This window comes from Glossina fuscipes, unplaced genomic scaffold, assembly GCF_014805625.2.
Source record: "Glossina fuscipes isolate IAEA_lab_2018 unplaced genomic scaffold, Yale_Gfus_2 147, whole genome shotgun sequence".
In the NCBI taxonomy this organism is placed as follows: Eukaryota; Metazoa; Arthropoda; class Insecta; order Diptera; family Glossinidae; genus Glossina; species Glossina fuscipes.
This window is the reverse complement of record NW_023998490.1, coordinates 109,854-122,492: the sequence shown is the minus strand read 5'-3', so window position 1 is coordinate 122,492 and position 12,639 is coordinate 109,854. Positions and strand designations below refer to the sequence as shown.

Below are 12,639 nucleotides of genomic sequence, written 5' to 3'. Positions count from 1 at the left end.
CATTCTAAAACTGCATAAATACTTTCTCTATAAACGTCTACACACACACACACACACACACATTTTCCACAATAAGTTGTAAAAATATGTGACGACAACATATGACGATGGCGGAGGCTTCCTTCCATTCATTCGCCAGGCTTTGCCTCGATACCTGCGGCGGAATGAGCTGAACATCTGGCGAAGAATGTTGGCTGATATAATCTTAAAATCTTACTATTAAACATATACAGTGTGAATGGCAAACTTAATCGAAGAACTCTTCGAGATTACTTAATTTTATTAAAGCGAGTTTACTAACCATCTAGTCTACTTTTTTGAGAAAAAAGCACCGTTAGCCTTCGTTGCTAGGGATCATCGTACTTTCAGCCCTACAATCGATTGGTTTGGTCTAATTAGCTCGTAATTATAATAAGGACGATGGACATATATATAAGTGTTCTTAACTAATTAAATTTAAATTTTGCTTGGATAAGAGAAGAATTGCATGGAGCTTTATAGTTTCTTAGCTTCTGTTCCGCTTTCTGCATTTACTTTGATCGTTGCGACACTTGCGATTTTGCTTAGTTCCATCTAAAAAAGTTAAAAGTTTGAAAATTTTACTGCATCTTCAACGCACACCTACAACTCGTAGTAGGCTCGACTCATTTAGGCATATTTACAAGAACAACTTAATCGGTTAATTGCGATCCGCCTATGCGTGCTTGTTGAATTTTCTCATCAAATTTCACCATTATTTGCATAAATAATGCATTTTAGAAAATATTTTTGTCATTTCATCGCAACCTAATTTCATGTTATAAGTATTTTATGTTCGACGAGTACACAAGAATATCGCTAAAGAGGTCGTCATAGTTAACTGGTTAAGTATTTGATATGAAACTTATTACGATCATTGCTTTCTTGCTTTTTTCTCCTTGTTGTGAACGACAGAACCCCGCATATAGACCCAATAATCATGCATTCTTTTCAATAAAGTTTCTTTCCTTATAATAAATAAATAGCTTCGCGATTTCGAAAGAGAAGGCGGGAACTTCCGAGAGAATAGTATCATTCTATTAATGGGGCTTGCACACGTTTACGCTCATTTCGAAACCAAAAACACACATTATTTTTTTTTTTTTATTTAATAATAGCACGATTATGTAGGACGGCTACAGACATCATGTGCATCTACACGAACACGCACGCACGCAAAAGTGTTGGCTCATAGGCGTCATTGACGTCAACTTGTTAAATATTCAAACGTAGTGACAAAGAATACTAAATTTTTTTTATTCGCATGCGGGAGAAATCATCTAAACTCGAAATTTGATTGGCTTGCTGAGTGGTAAGTGCGAACGCTAGCATTACTTTTAGAGCAGAAGATCGCTAAGCTGGCAGAGCTTGCAAAGTATGTATGTGTTAAGGTGATTCTCTTAAATCTTGGTGATCCGACTAACCGAATGCCCCACACTAGCTTGTCGTCTTTACCTTTCGTTTGTGAAGCCGTTTTGGCTCTACTGGGGCATAATAATGAGTATAAGCCGGCGATATATTTCGAGTTCAAGATTCGCTCTAAATTGTCATCCGACAGACATATAGATAGATAGAAATGCAAGCGTTTCTTAATTCGTAGAATTCTTCTTTTATTAGAAATGGTTTGGAAATTAAGAAATTAAGAGACATACACACAAAAACATAATCAAATGTTTTTTTATCTGTAAGAATATTCATTTTTTATTTTTTATTGATTTTTTTATTAGATTGAAAATCCTTATGTTTATTTAACTTTCATGTAAATATAAAGATTATTAGATATACAAATACACATAATATTTTCCTTTTTATGTTTCTTTATTTAGCGTTAAAATTTCCAAACAAGAGAAAGAAAGAGAAAAGAACTTGGAATTCATGTGATGATAAGTGTATCAAGTAAAAGAAACGACGATAATTAAGGAAAGTCTCAATGGGGACGAGATACATCACTCGTCAGTTTCCTTCTTTAATAAAGTTAAATAATAAATTAAACGCAGATTTTTGTAACGTATCACAGTCGAACGGATGAACGAACGCGTGACGTGACCTTAGAAATATATGTAAACTTAATTAAAAAACGAAGATACTAAAAACTAATCAACGATTCTAGAATGAGCCAAATATTTCTCAAGCTATACATGATCTCTCTCTCTCTAAATCTTTCTAAATGTACATATTATTAAAAAAGGCCCCCCTCCCCGACGTCCCTAAGAAGAAAAATGTCATATTTACATAATGGAACAAAGACCGGAGGTCTCACTGCCACACACTATTTTTTCTTTCTTTTTAAAAGTAACCTTTTGCAGCGCAGGCTTTAATTCGTAGGTAATCGTCTCCTCAATCGGACGCGGTGCGGGTTGCAGTGGAGGATGATCGGTTTTCGTTAGAGAACACGTTGACTGATTGCTGATGCCGTAACTGGTGCCAATTACCGATATTGTACTTACACTATGATTTGAGTTCGCAATATCTTCTTCAAAGCCACTTGACATGATGCTGGGAATGGTGGTTCCTCCACTGCATAAGACCGGTATCGTCGATATTGTCGGTATAGGATTAGACGATATTGCTTGCTGACCTAAAGTTACTTTCGTCTTTTCATTCAAACTAACAAGATTGGAGTTTGGATTGTTGGTTGCAGTTGTGTTTGTAGACGTTGATGTTGCATTATTACTAGTACTAGTGCTATTTGTTGATATAGTGTTCTTAGTAATATTTATTTTAATCTTATTAACTAAGCTAACCAAGGGCACGGTAGGAGCAGGACCAGCAGCGGACAAATTATGTTCGTTACCGGTCTCTAAGTTACCGTCCATGGATATATTTAAATCCGCCGTTAGCACTTCCTTTACTGCATCCTTTTCTTCATTTGGGCAAGTTGATGCTGACGAGGGAGGACTGGCCGGAACAGTGGCCTTTTCCACCGTTGTTGAGTCTAAAGTTGGTGTCTGCGTCTCTTCTGCACAAAATAAACATTTATAACATTATGATAGAGCTCGACGTCGATATTTTTTGCTTTATTGCTTACCGCTACTCTGAATTGAGATCTCATCCGGTGCAATCATTACAGTACCAACGTCCTCGAAACCATCATCTTCATCCTCGTCTTCTTTAGGCTCTTCTTTAATCTTCACATTCTTATATGACATTTGAGAGCTTTCCTCTCCAGTGATAAGATCTTTTTCCTCATATGTGTCTAAATCCGTGAACGGTATATTAGGTTCCTGTATTTCGACATCTGATTCATTAGTTTCATTAAGGGTGATAGGTGTATCATCTTCTACCGATGTGCCCATTTCTTCACGAGTTACGTTGGTTGGAACATATTCATCATCGTCATCGTCGATTTCGGTAACGGAAGGCTCTTCATTTGGCAGCACAATCACATCGTCGTCTTCTTCATCACCAGGCGCGTCAGTAACGCTAGGACGTTCTATATGCATTCGTGTTGAAATATAATTAATTAATTCTATTTAATATTTGTAAATTTATCCCAATCAGATCCCAAAGTAGGAAAAAAAATATCGCAACTTAGGTATTTGCTGAAAGCACACTCGTCGACTATACTACTACGTTTGTGGTTGGGATGAATTCTTTGTTAAAAAAAAGCGATCAATAAGTTTATATATGCGGGATATGCTATTCGCTACCGTTTTCGTCTTTTTTTTGTTTTTTTTGTTTTTATTCTTACCTGTTTCGGATTTTATTTCGATGTCGACAGCATTGTCGTCATCAATATGAATGAGCGTTTGATCAGAAGCGTCATTGTTAAGGTTTTCTTCTACCTCGATAGTTTTTGGAGGATTAGTGGGAGTCTGGAAAGGAGAAACGAAAAACTATATTTAACATACCATCGATATTGTCTAACATTCAAAGCAGTAGTCTGTATACCTTTTTATTGTCTTTATAACAAAACGAATGATAGATTTTATCTTCGATTCTCAAAGCACGACGCAGGTACCATTCGTCAGCATCTTCGTCGTAAAATTGTTCAAACTTCTCGAGACACGCATCACATGCGCGATCAACATCGCCCCGATCAGCCCGGCAACTGGGTACAGGAGAATTCGTCGAACGTTGATTTGATGTTTCATCGATTGTCTCGACATCATTCTGCTGTGTCTCAAAAAAGTTCTTTTCACGTTCCTCGAGATCTTCAATTTCCTCATACTTTATCCACTCGCTAAGATTGTAATACCATTTACGTGAGTTAGCTTTCCGCAAAGAGTCGCGCTCACGCCTGTTTTGCCGAAAGTGCCAATCCAAATGTTGGCTGTATTTAATAGTTTGTTCGGGTGGAAATCTTACACCACAACTACAGCATTGCATACCCGAAAAAAGCGTAGCTACAACTGCAGCCTGCCGTGTCTTTACTGATTCTGCTTTGGATAAATCGATGGGTTTAATAAGCTCTTCCATTGCGGCTTCCGTTGATTCAGTTCCTTCTGATTGAACGGCACCTTCGGCGGGTATTTTATTAACAGCTGGTAAGATGCCGCTTGAACCACCCAATATACCAGTTGAAACGAGCTTTTGAAATAATTCATCTATGTTAACATTGGTTAAAGCAGATGTAGGCACGACTGCTGTCGACGATGATGCTGCTCCCGGTGGCACTGTCTCAGATTCTTTTACGGATTCTATTTGCGAACCCTTTGGTACTTCTTCTGAGCCTGTCGCATTTATAAACGTTTCCTTTTCAGTCGACGGTTGCGTTGGAGGTTGTGCTTCCACGTAGATCATATCCTTAATTTGGACTTTTCCCGCTACTATACCCTGCGGCAAAGCGCCAAAACGAACAAAATATTTTTTACCCCCAAGAAACAGACTTTTTGGAAGTCCGCCGTATTCAACCCTCGTAGGCATACCATCAAGGAGAACTGTTAACAAATTATCAGCGAATTGTATGGTGTGATCTTTGTCTCCCAATCTGAATATTTGTGCACGAGCGTCCAAGAATAACGGTATGACATTATGAGCGTCCACAATCATATTAATTTTGCCCACAACTAGATCACGCCTTAATGGGCCAATGTTAACTTGGGGTGGAGGACCTTCCGCTTTCAACATTCGCAGTTTATTTTTAATTGGTACAGTAATCGGTGGGCCCCCAAAGTATATTTCATACCAGTGTTCGTCAATATATAATTCACGTGATGGAAAACCAAAACGCAGGCGTAAAACTTCACCATCAATAGTTACCGATTTATAGTCTTCGTTAAATTGCAGCATAAGAGGTTCATGATTATCGATGAATATAGTGCGTTGCCCATTCTGGAAACCAATTTCGCGGGGCTGATCTACCTCCATGAAAACAATCGCAACCTGGTCGTAGAAACGTATTTCTTTGGCAACACCATCGATGGTTATAGTGCGAACAAGATCCTCCTGGGGATTATCGATTGAATTGCAAGGCTTAGGAATAATTGGTGGCTGCTGTAATTCCAATTGAGGCATGGAAGAGGCAAGAAGGCCACGCATTGGCGGTAGCATAGGTCCGTTTACAAATGGTGGTATGGGTCCGTTGTTAATATTATTGATTGGCCATTGGTTGCGCATATTAATCGCCATTGACGGATGAGGCCCAATACCACGGAAGCAGCGTTTATTTTGTGGACCCAAAGCCCATGGTCGCGGCGGAGGCCCTGAAGGCATCATATTACCCATATTTGGATCAACAACACGATCTCCCCATTTAGACACTTTTGATACCCGTTTGTCACGCATTAGCCTTGCGCGTGGCATATGCTCGTCATTTGATTCGCTCTTTTCTTCGCGATGTGGGGAATTTTCAGCATTACTACCGCTAACGCTTTCACTGCGAGGTGATAGAGAATTTCCTTGGTCGTTGGTTGGTACTTGCCCCTTATTTATTTTAGGTATGCGTTTCTTAAGTACCGCCTCACGTGCAGCGTTACGTTCAGCTTCATTTGTATCTTCTTCGGTTAGTTTTTGCTTGATGGCATTAAGCGATTCTCGACGCTTAGCGATTTTCAATTTATTCACTTCGTTAATCGACATGACTGTTTTCATAAGGTTATTGTATTGCTCTTGAGTAATTGATTTGGCTTCCAAAAGCTCTTGAGCTTGGACGACCATAGTACGTATCTTCTCATCATTGGCCTCTTGAGTGTCTTCATTCATATTCTGCAATTCCGCCAAACGCAAACGATGTGATAATTCCTTATTGTTTTTCTCTGCAAACCGTAAGAAAAGTCAGAAGAAAATCTAGAAAGATAGCTACAGCAAGAAATGCATACCAGTTTTCGAAAGTTTACTCAATTTCGCCGTTTTAGCTAATTTGGCTCGAACATCATCCAGAGTCGAGGATTTTTTTGGCGAAATTTTGGAAGCCTCACCCTGCAGCGTTAAAATATGATTAAATATTTTTAGTGGCTATTTTTTCTTTATAAAAACCTTAAATATGTCCCAGTTTTCATTACAACTTAGAGCATCGTTAAGCTTCATGGAAGGGGGTGGCGGCGCCGTTTCCTCACTGCAACTTGGCTGAATGGCTGGCATTAGCTGGCGTAGGTCAACGTCTTCGGAGCCAAAGAGACTGAAAATTTTCGAATTAGTCAAAATATTGATTTTCAATTACTAATCTGAACGAATTTGAAACTCACGGGTCCAGCTTGGTGGACTTGCTCTTTTTAGAGAGAGGTTCTTCTTCGTTTGCAGCGACTGATGGTCGTTTTTTCTTGTCTTCGTCTTCTAGGTCTTTACTTACTTGACCGCCAGATATTATAGGGCCATCACAAGCGTACTTGGCATTCATATCTAAGTGACTTTGTTCGATGTTCGAGGTGACCTCAGGTAACGATGATGACGATGTCAACGATGTAACCAATTTATTTGAAGTTGATGTAACTGTTAAATTTTCTGAAGATTTTTCTAATTTATTAACGTGTTTCTCAATTTTAAATGAGACTTTGTTGGGTGATGATGTCGCTTTAGTGTTTGCACTTGCACAACTTGTATTACAAGTTAGATCTATAATGATGCTGGCCCTTGAAACTGATGTTCCCGACAATTTATGACTTAAGTCTGAAGACGATAAACTTGAGGGGGAGGAATTGGCTCTTAAGACAGATGCCTTTATTGGAGGTACCACCAATTGTGGCCTCAAATCCACATCCATCGCTCTTGCAGTCCCAATTATGGGTGACTCTATTAATGGTTTAATATCTAAAATTGGGTTTCGTTTATATTGACAGATTTTGTTTTTTTTTTGTGGTTTTTTGTGGCACATAAGAAAAAATTAATAATAGAAACGAATTCAAAAAAAAAAAAACCAAGTAAAGAAAAAGCGAGCAAAATTTAAGGAACAGAAATAAAAAGTGCTTTACAAGCGAGATCAACTTAAATTGAAAGTTGTCATCATCACCATAAATAAAAAATATATGTATATATATGTAAATTTATGTATGTAGTAAACTATAAGTTAAGGTTCTAAAATGTACATTTTTTAATATGAAAGTTTGTTATGGTAGAAGTAAGTAATTACTGCTTAATTTTATGTTTACTAAACTCATTAATTAATTTATTATGCTAAAAATTTTGTTTAATTTTTTTTTTTTTTTTATTGACTTAATAAGAATTCCTCTTTAAAACTTAACATTCTCTTTTTCTTTTTTTTTTCAAACTTTTTTCCACAAGTTTTTTTCTTATCATAGTCAATTTACTTGAATAAGGCTACCAATAGCTTTTTAGCTAGAATAGCCAAGTCGATGGTGGGGTGGGCAAATATACTTCGATTAAAATTTCAACGATGAGTTCTCTTAGACGGATATCGATAGAGATTAAAATTCAAATAGAATAGAAGATAATTAAAACAACAAACTGGAAAAAGTTTTAGAACAGTTTATTTTGTACAAAATTTAGTTTTAAACACATTAAAACTAAGCTACATCATTAGCAAATTAAAACAACAAAAGGTACTTAAGAAATATTTTCGAAAACGTCTGCATACAGCTGAACGAAGAAATTATATAGATATGAATATTTTTTTTTTACCAAAAACTAATTGTCGTCGCCACTACTATATTACTACCATAACCACAACCACCAGCATTCAACACCACAACCACCACCATCGATTGGTTTAATCTATCCGGCTAAAGCGCATTTGGACCATATTATTGTGAAAATCTCTGATTTGTTTTTACTAAATACTGTTTTCTGTAAAATGCTATTTAAGTGGAGGAGACATTTCTTACTTTTCTCTAGACCTTTTGCCGACACCTGCGTCAAAATTTCGTTGCCATTGATTTCTTCCGAAGTTTTAGCTCGTTTTTCTGGCGATGTCGTCGATGAGCATGATGATGTTGAAACTCTCCGCAAATCGACGTCATTAAACATATCTTTGCGGGGTGAAGGACTACGAGATCGCGTTTTGCTACGTGAATATGTTTTATGACTAGTAAAACGTTTGGGATCACGAGCCTTGGCAGGAGAATTGTTTGGCGAAGACGATTTACGTTTAAATGCTGTGGACAAAGGTGCTATTTCAAAAGCATCTTTATCACAAGTCGGCGAAGATCCAGACTTTTTGCTACCTTTACCCGATGAGAATGATTTTTTCCGTTCCGCTGAAGCATTTGATCCAGATGATGAAGAAGATGTCGTTGAACTTTTCGATTCGCTACGCTTTCGATCCTTTTCCTTATCTCGACTAGAGCTTTTGTTTGAACGACCCACCGAACGGGTACTGCTTCCGGAAGCAGAACTTCTCGATGGGGATTTACGGATATTTTTACTGCTGCGATCATTTCTTAATGATTCAGATGATTTTGAAGGTTCTGAGGTTGTTTTATTTGCTTCTGTGCCATGCCTTTGTTGAAGCTGTTGTTGTTGTTGTTGTTGTTGCTGCTGCTGTTGCTGTTGTTGTCGTGCCAATCGAGGATCACGATGGCGAATTACATTTAGCAACGCCGAGTTTACGGGATGAACTTTTGGTTTATTAGCCATACCACTGGCGTTATTATTACCGTTAGGGTTGGTCGCATTAATATTGGATGGAGGAAAAGGCTGTGAAATCGAAATCCTCAATTGAAAAATAAAAATTTTTTTATGATTCACAATGTTATATATACCTGAGGATGTATACTCATCATGCTCGGATGTAAATGGGGCCTGAACCCACGCATATTAGGAAAAACCGGCCGCATATTGTTGATTCCCGGACCTATTGGGCCGGGATGGCCCGGGGGCGCCATAAAAGCAGGAGCCATCATGTTAGGCATCATTTGCGGAGGCATGGCAGCTGCTCGTATACTTGTTTGAAGAGCGTTAGCAGCTACCAATGCTTCCACGGGCGGTACGACCCCCTCAGCAGCTTTTGAAAGCTGTTTTTCTTGTTCTTCTAAGTGTTTTTTGGTAGCCTCAAGCTCAAGTTCAAGCTTACGTTTTTTTAGTTCCAATAATTCACGGGTTTTATGCTGTAAAATCTCTTCTACTTCTGTTGGTATGGCCTGAGAGGCGCTAACCTTTTGTCGACAATTAGAACGCAAATCCTTTTTCATTAAGATTTAATATAAGATTAAATCAAACTTACCGTTTTCAAAAAATCTGGATTAACATGAATTGAGGGCGGTCTTGCAGTTATTGGCCAATTATTATCTAAACGCTTAACTCTTAGATCTAAGGCGTAAAGTTTCTGAGATGAGAAAACTTCATTCCAGGTTTGGCGCAACGCGTACATACGTTGCCTAATCTCCTCGTTGACCTAATTGTTTCCAAAAAACAAAAAATTAAATTCATTTAGCGTCGATTTACAAAAGAATTCATTTTTATTCGATACTTACCTTCTCGAACACATCGCAAAATATATTGACAATGCATTGGCTGAAGCGCTGCACATAGGTGCTCTTGACATTTTTTACAATAGAATCGATTAAATACAATATAGGCAATTTAAAATCGGGTGGAACCTGTTTGCAAATATATGGACACACGGTACAAATTAGGAGACTAACAAAAGCAATTTTACCGATTTAGAAGAGCATTTCAAATTGTTTCTCACAATCAAATGAAATTCAATTTAAAATGTATCGAATTTATCTTCTATATGTTGACTAACAGTTCACTTTTAATATACTAACACTGCATCCTAGGGATATTAGTACAAACCAGTTCAAGCTGATAATTATGCAAAGACTATCAACTCACATTTGCCGAAACTTAATATTAACAGTGATGTCAAAGTGAAATTCTAAGCTAAGCCAATAATTTTCAAAAAGACGCAAAGCGGTATAATAATTGAAATTATAACAAAAATTAACAAAAAAAAATTTTCTTCAGAAAATTAATACGCTAACAAGAAGCCAAATCTCTTTAATTCTCAAACGTTTCGATAAACAGCTGTTTTTGTATAGAATCAAAAAGTGAACTGTTCTTTGCGTAGCAATTTTTTTTGTTTTGTTGAGGACAAATAAAAAAACAGCAGTTCACTACAATTATCAAATATGCAATTTATTTCTTTTTATTTTAAGGAGCAAAGCACCAAGTCTTTGTGTTTCTTTGGGACAGAATCCCCTCCTTAACACAAATATAAGCAAGTAATTAGATGTACTCGCATATAAGAACTTGTTTATCCAGGAACCGATTCCACTTTTTTTTGTCTTCTTTTTTTATTTTAAATAACTCATCACTTTCTTTTTTGTCACTGTATTCACCCGAAATCACGATATTTTTGGTTCAACAAATTCTTTGTTATTCTCTTAATAATACAAGCAAATTTTTTAACCTTGGCAATGTGCTGCTCTACCACTTTGACGATAATTGCGGCGTATTCGATGTTTTCCTCTGCCAGCATAGTTAGCATGTTAATGTGTGGTTTGCTATTACAATTCAAATCCGATAGACTCGAGAGGTATTCTTTTGCTACGTGTTCTTCATTTTCTCCTTGCGTTCTTGCGGCCATCTCCATAATTGGCAATTTTCACTTTTTTTTGTTGTTTCTCTATTCTGTAAATATTGAAAATTTTCAATTTTATAAGAATTTGTTCACAGACTTGATAAATAAATAAAACACTATTTTATAAAAACTAAACAAGTTTTTCAATATATGATTTTTTTTCTGTATGTATGCATACATGTCATAAAATATGACAGCAAAAAACACGAAGCTTTCCTAAATATAACAAAAACCCCCCATTCCGTAATGGATTCCTGGGAAGTTGATTATTTTAATTGATATATTTGCACATGTAAAGGAGATGCTATTGTCGTTTACCAATAACATATAGATCACTTATTTATGTATGCACATATTTTTTAGGTTACTTTTGTCATAAATATACGAAAAAGACGTCAGCAAGGTTTTTGCCAGCCGTAGCTTATATATACACAATCACATACACTTTTTTCACCAACATAATTTTCACCGTTATCTCATATTTACATACCTTATCTCTGAAGGTTTTCTTATAATTGCAATCTTTAACACTAATGTAAATGTATTTTAATATGATTAAAAGAAATGTTTGTATTTATTACTAAATATGATTCGCGTTAGTATAAAAACGATGCTTCCACAATTATAATGAACTTCAAGATGGCGACCGATGAAAAGTAAAACTGAGCTGAATTTCTGAAAAAGGCGTTTTTACACAATTTCTATGCAGTGTTGCTAAGTTTAATGAAATTTAATTTATCGATAAGTACTTGAAATTATTACATACAATTTACAAAAATTGTACGAACTGTTGGGAATATATTTCAATAAAAAATAACGCTTTTTATAATTCTTTATATATATGACGAAAAAATAGGGAGAGACAGAATGATGTGTATTTCATTTTTCGGGTTAATAACTACAAAGTGGTAACATAATGGGAAGTCGTGTTACCACATTATTTGACAATAAAAAATAAGGAAATGGATGTATATATAAATAAAAGCATATGATTTGAGAAGTGAAACTAAAAAACCGACCCCCTTTCTTATTACTATAAAATAATATAGATTACAAACCGTATGAATTGAAAATTCCTAAGCTCTATTATTATTTGCGCAGTCCCTCGTATATAATAAAGTATGAATTTATCATTAGAAGGGTAACGGCGTTGGCACAATGAGACTTTATTCCGAGTTTTCTCCAAACTTTTGGGGAATTGACAAATCATACGGTTTTGCATACAAATTAGCCAAAGAATAGCACAAGAAGAAATGATAATCGTTTCTTTTAAGTTTTATTTAATTTATTTTTCTCCTACGCTGTTGTGCATTTGTGATTTGCAATTTTACTTTAGACCACGCATTATTTTGTAAGAAATGAAAAACAAGTAATGAAAAGCATTTATTTTAAAGTTGATGGCAATTTTCAAATTACGTTTCAATTGCTACACAAAAAGACTCTTTGTGATGTCATAAAATTTAAGCAGATTGTGAAGATTAACAATATTGTTATTGTTCACAAATTTTTGTCAAACAATAGGGTAGCGCGGGTGTTCATTGTGTTTACCACTTGAAAATTTTTAAGCCAAAAAGGAAAATGACACTTCATTCCCTCAGCCCTCCCGTTAAACCAAATGTTTGTTTATAAACTGAAAATAATCTGAGACGCAATGACCAATTTGTATATATCGGTTACGAATGACTATGCGATAACACAATTAT

General features: G+C 36.1%; 1 protein-coding gene across 1 annotated transcript; it reads right to left on the bottom strand.

Moving 5' to 3' along the window:
• Positions 1 to 1,871: 1,871 nt before the first annotated feature.
• Positions 1,872 to 10,948, bottom strand: LOC119641165. The gene is made up of 12 exons (XM_038039679.1): positions 10,766 to 10,948; positions 9,825 to 9,950; positions 9,575 to 9,745; positions 9,114 to 9,506; positions 8,238 to 9,048; positions 6,645 to 7,206; positions 6,436 to 6,577; positions 6,279 to 6,378; positions 3,910 to 6,215; positions 3,710 to 3,833; positions 3,047 to 3,451; positions 1,872 to 2,977 (listed from the first exon to the last, which is right to left on the bottom strand). The coding sequence occupies exons 1-12, from the start codon at positions 10,946 to 10,948 to the stop codon at positions 2,247 to 2,249; spliced, it is 6,054 nt and encodes a 2,017-aa protein (XP_037895607.1). The 3' UTR covers positions 1,872 to 2,246.
• Positions 10,949 to 12,639: the final 1,691 nt, after the last annotated feature.

Excerpts from the sequence above, each read along its gene's own strand:
- LOC119641165 (XM_038039679.1), bottom strand. The coding sequence starts at position 10,948 with ATGGAGATGGCCGCAAGAACGCAAGGAGAAAATGAAGAACACGTAGCA. Across the intron at positions 9,951-10,765 it reads TAGAGCAGCACATTGCCAAG|GTTCCACCCGATTTTAAATT; the intron begins GTTAAAAAATTT and ends ATTTGCAAACAG. Across the intron at positions 6,578-6,644 it reads AAGTCCACCAAGCTGGACCC|TCTCTTTGGCTCCGAAGACG; the intron begins GTGAGTTTCAAA and ends GAAAATTTTCAG.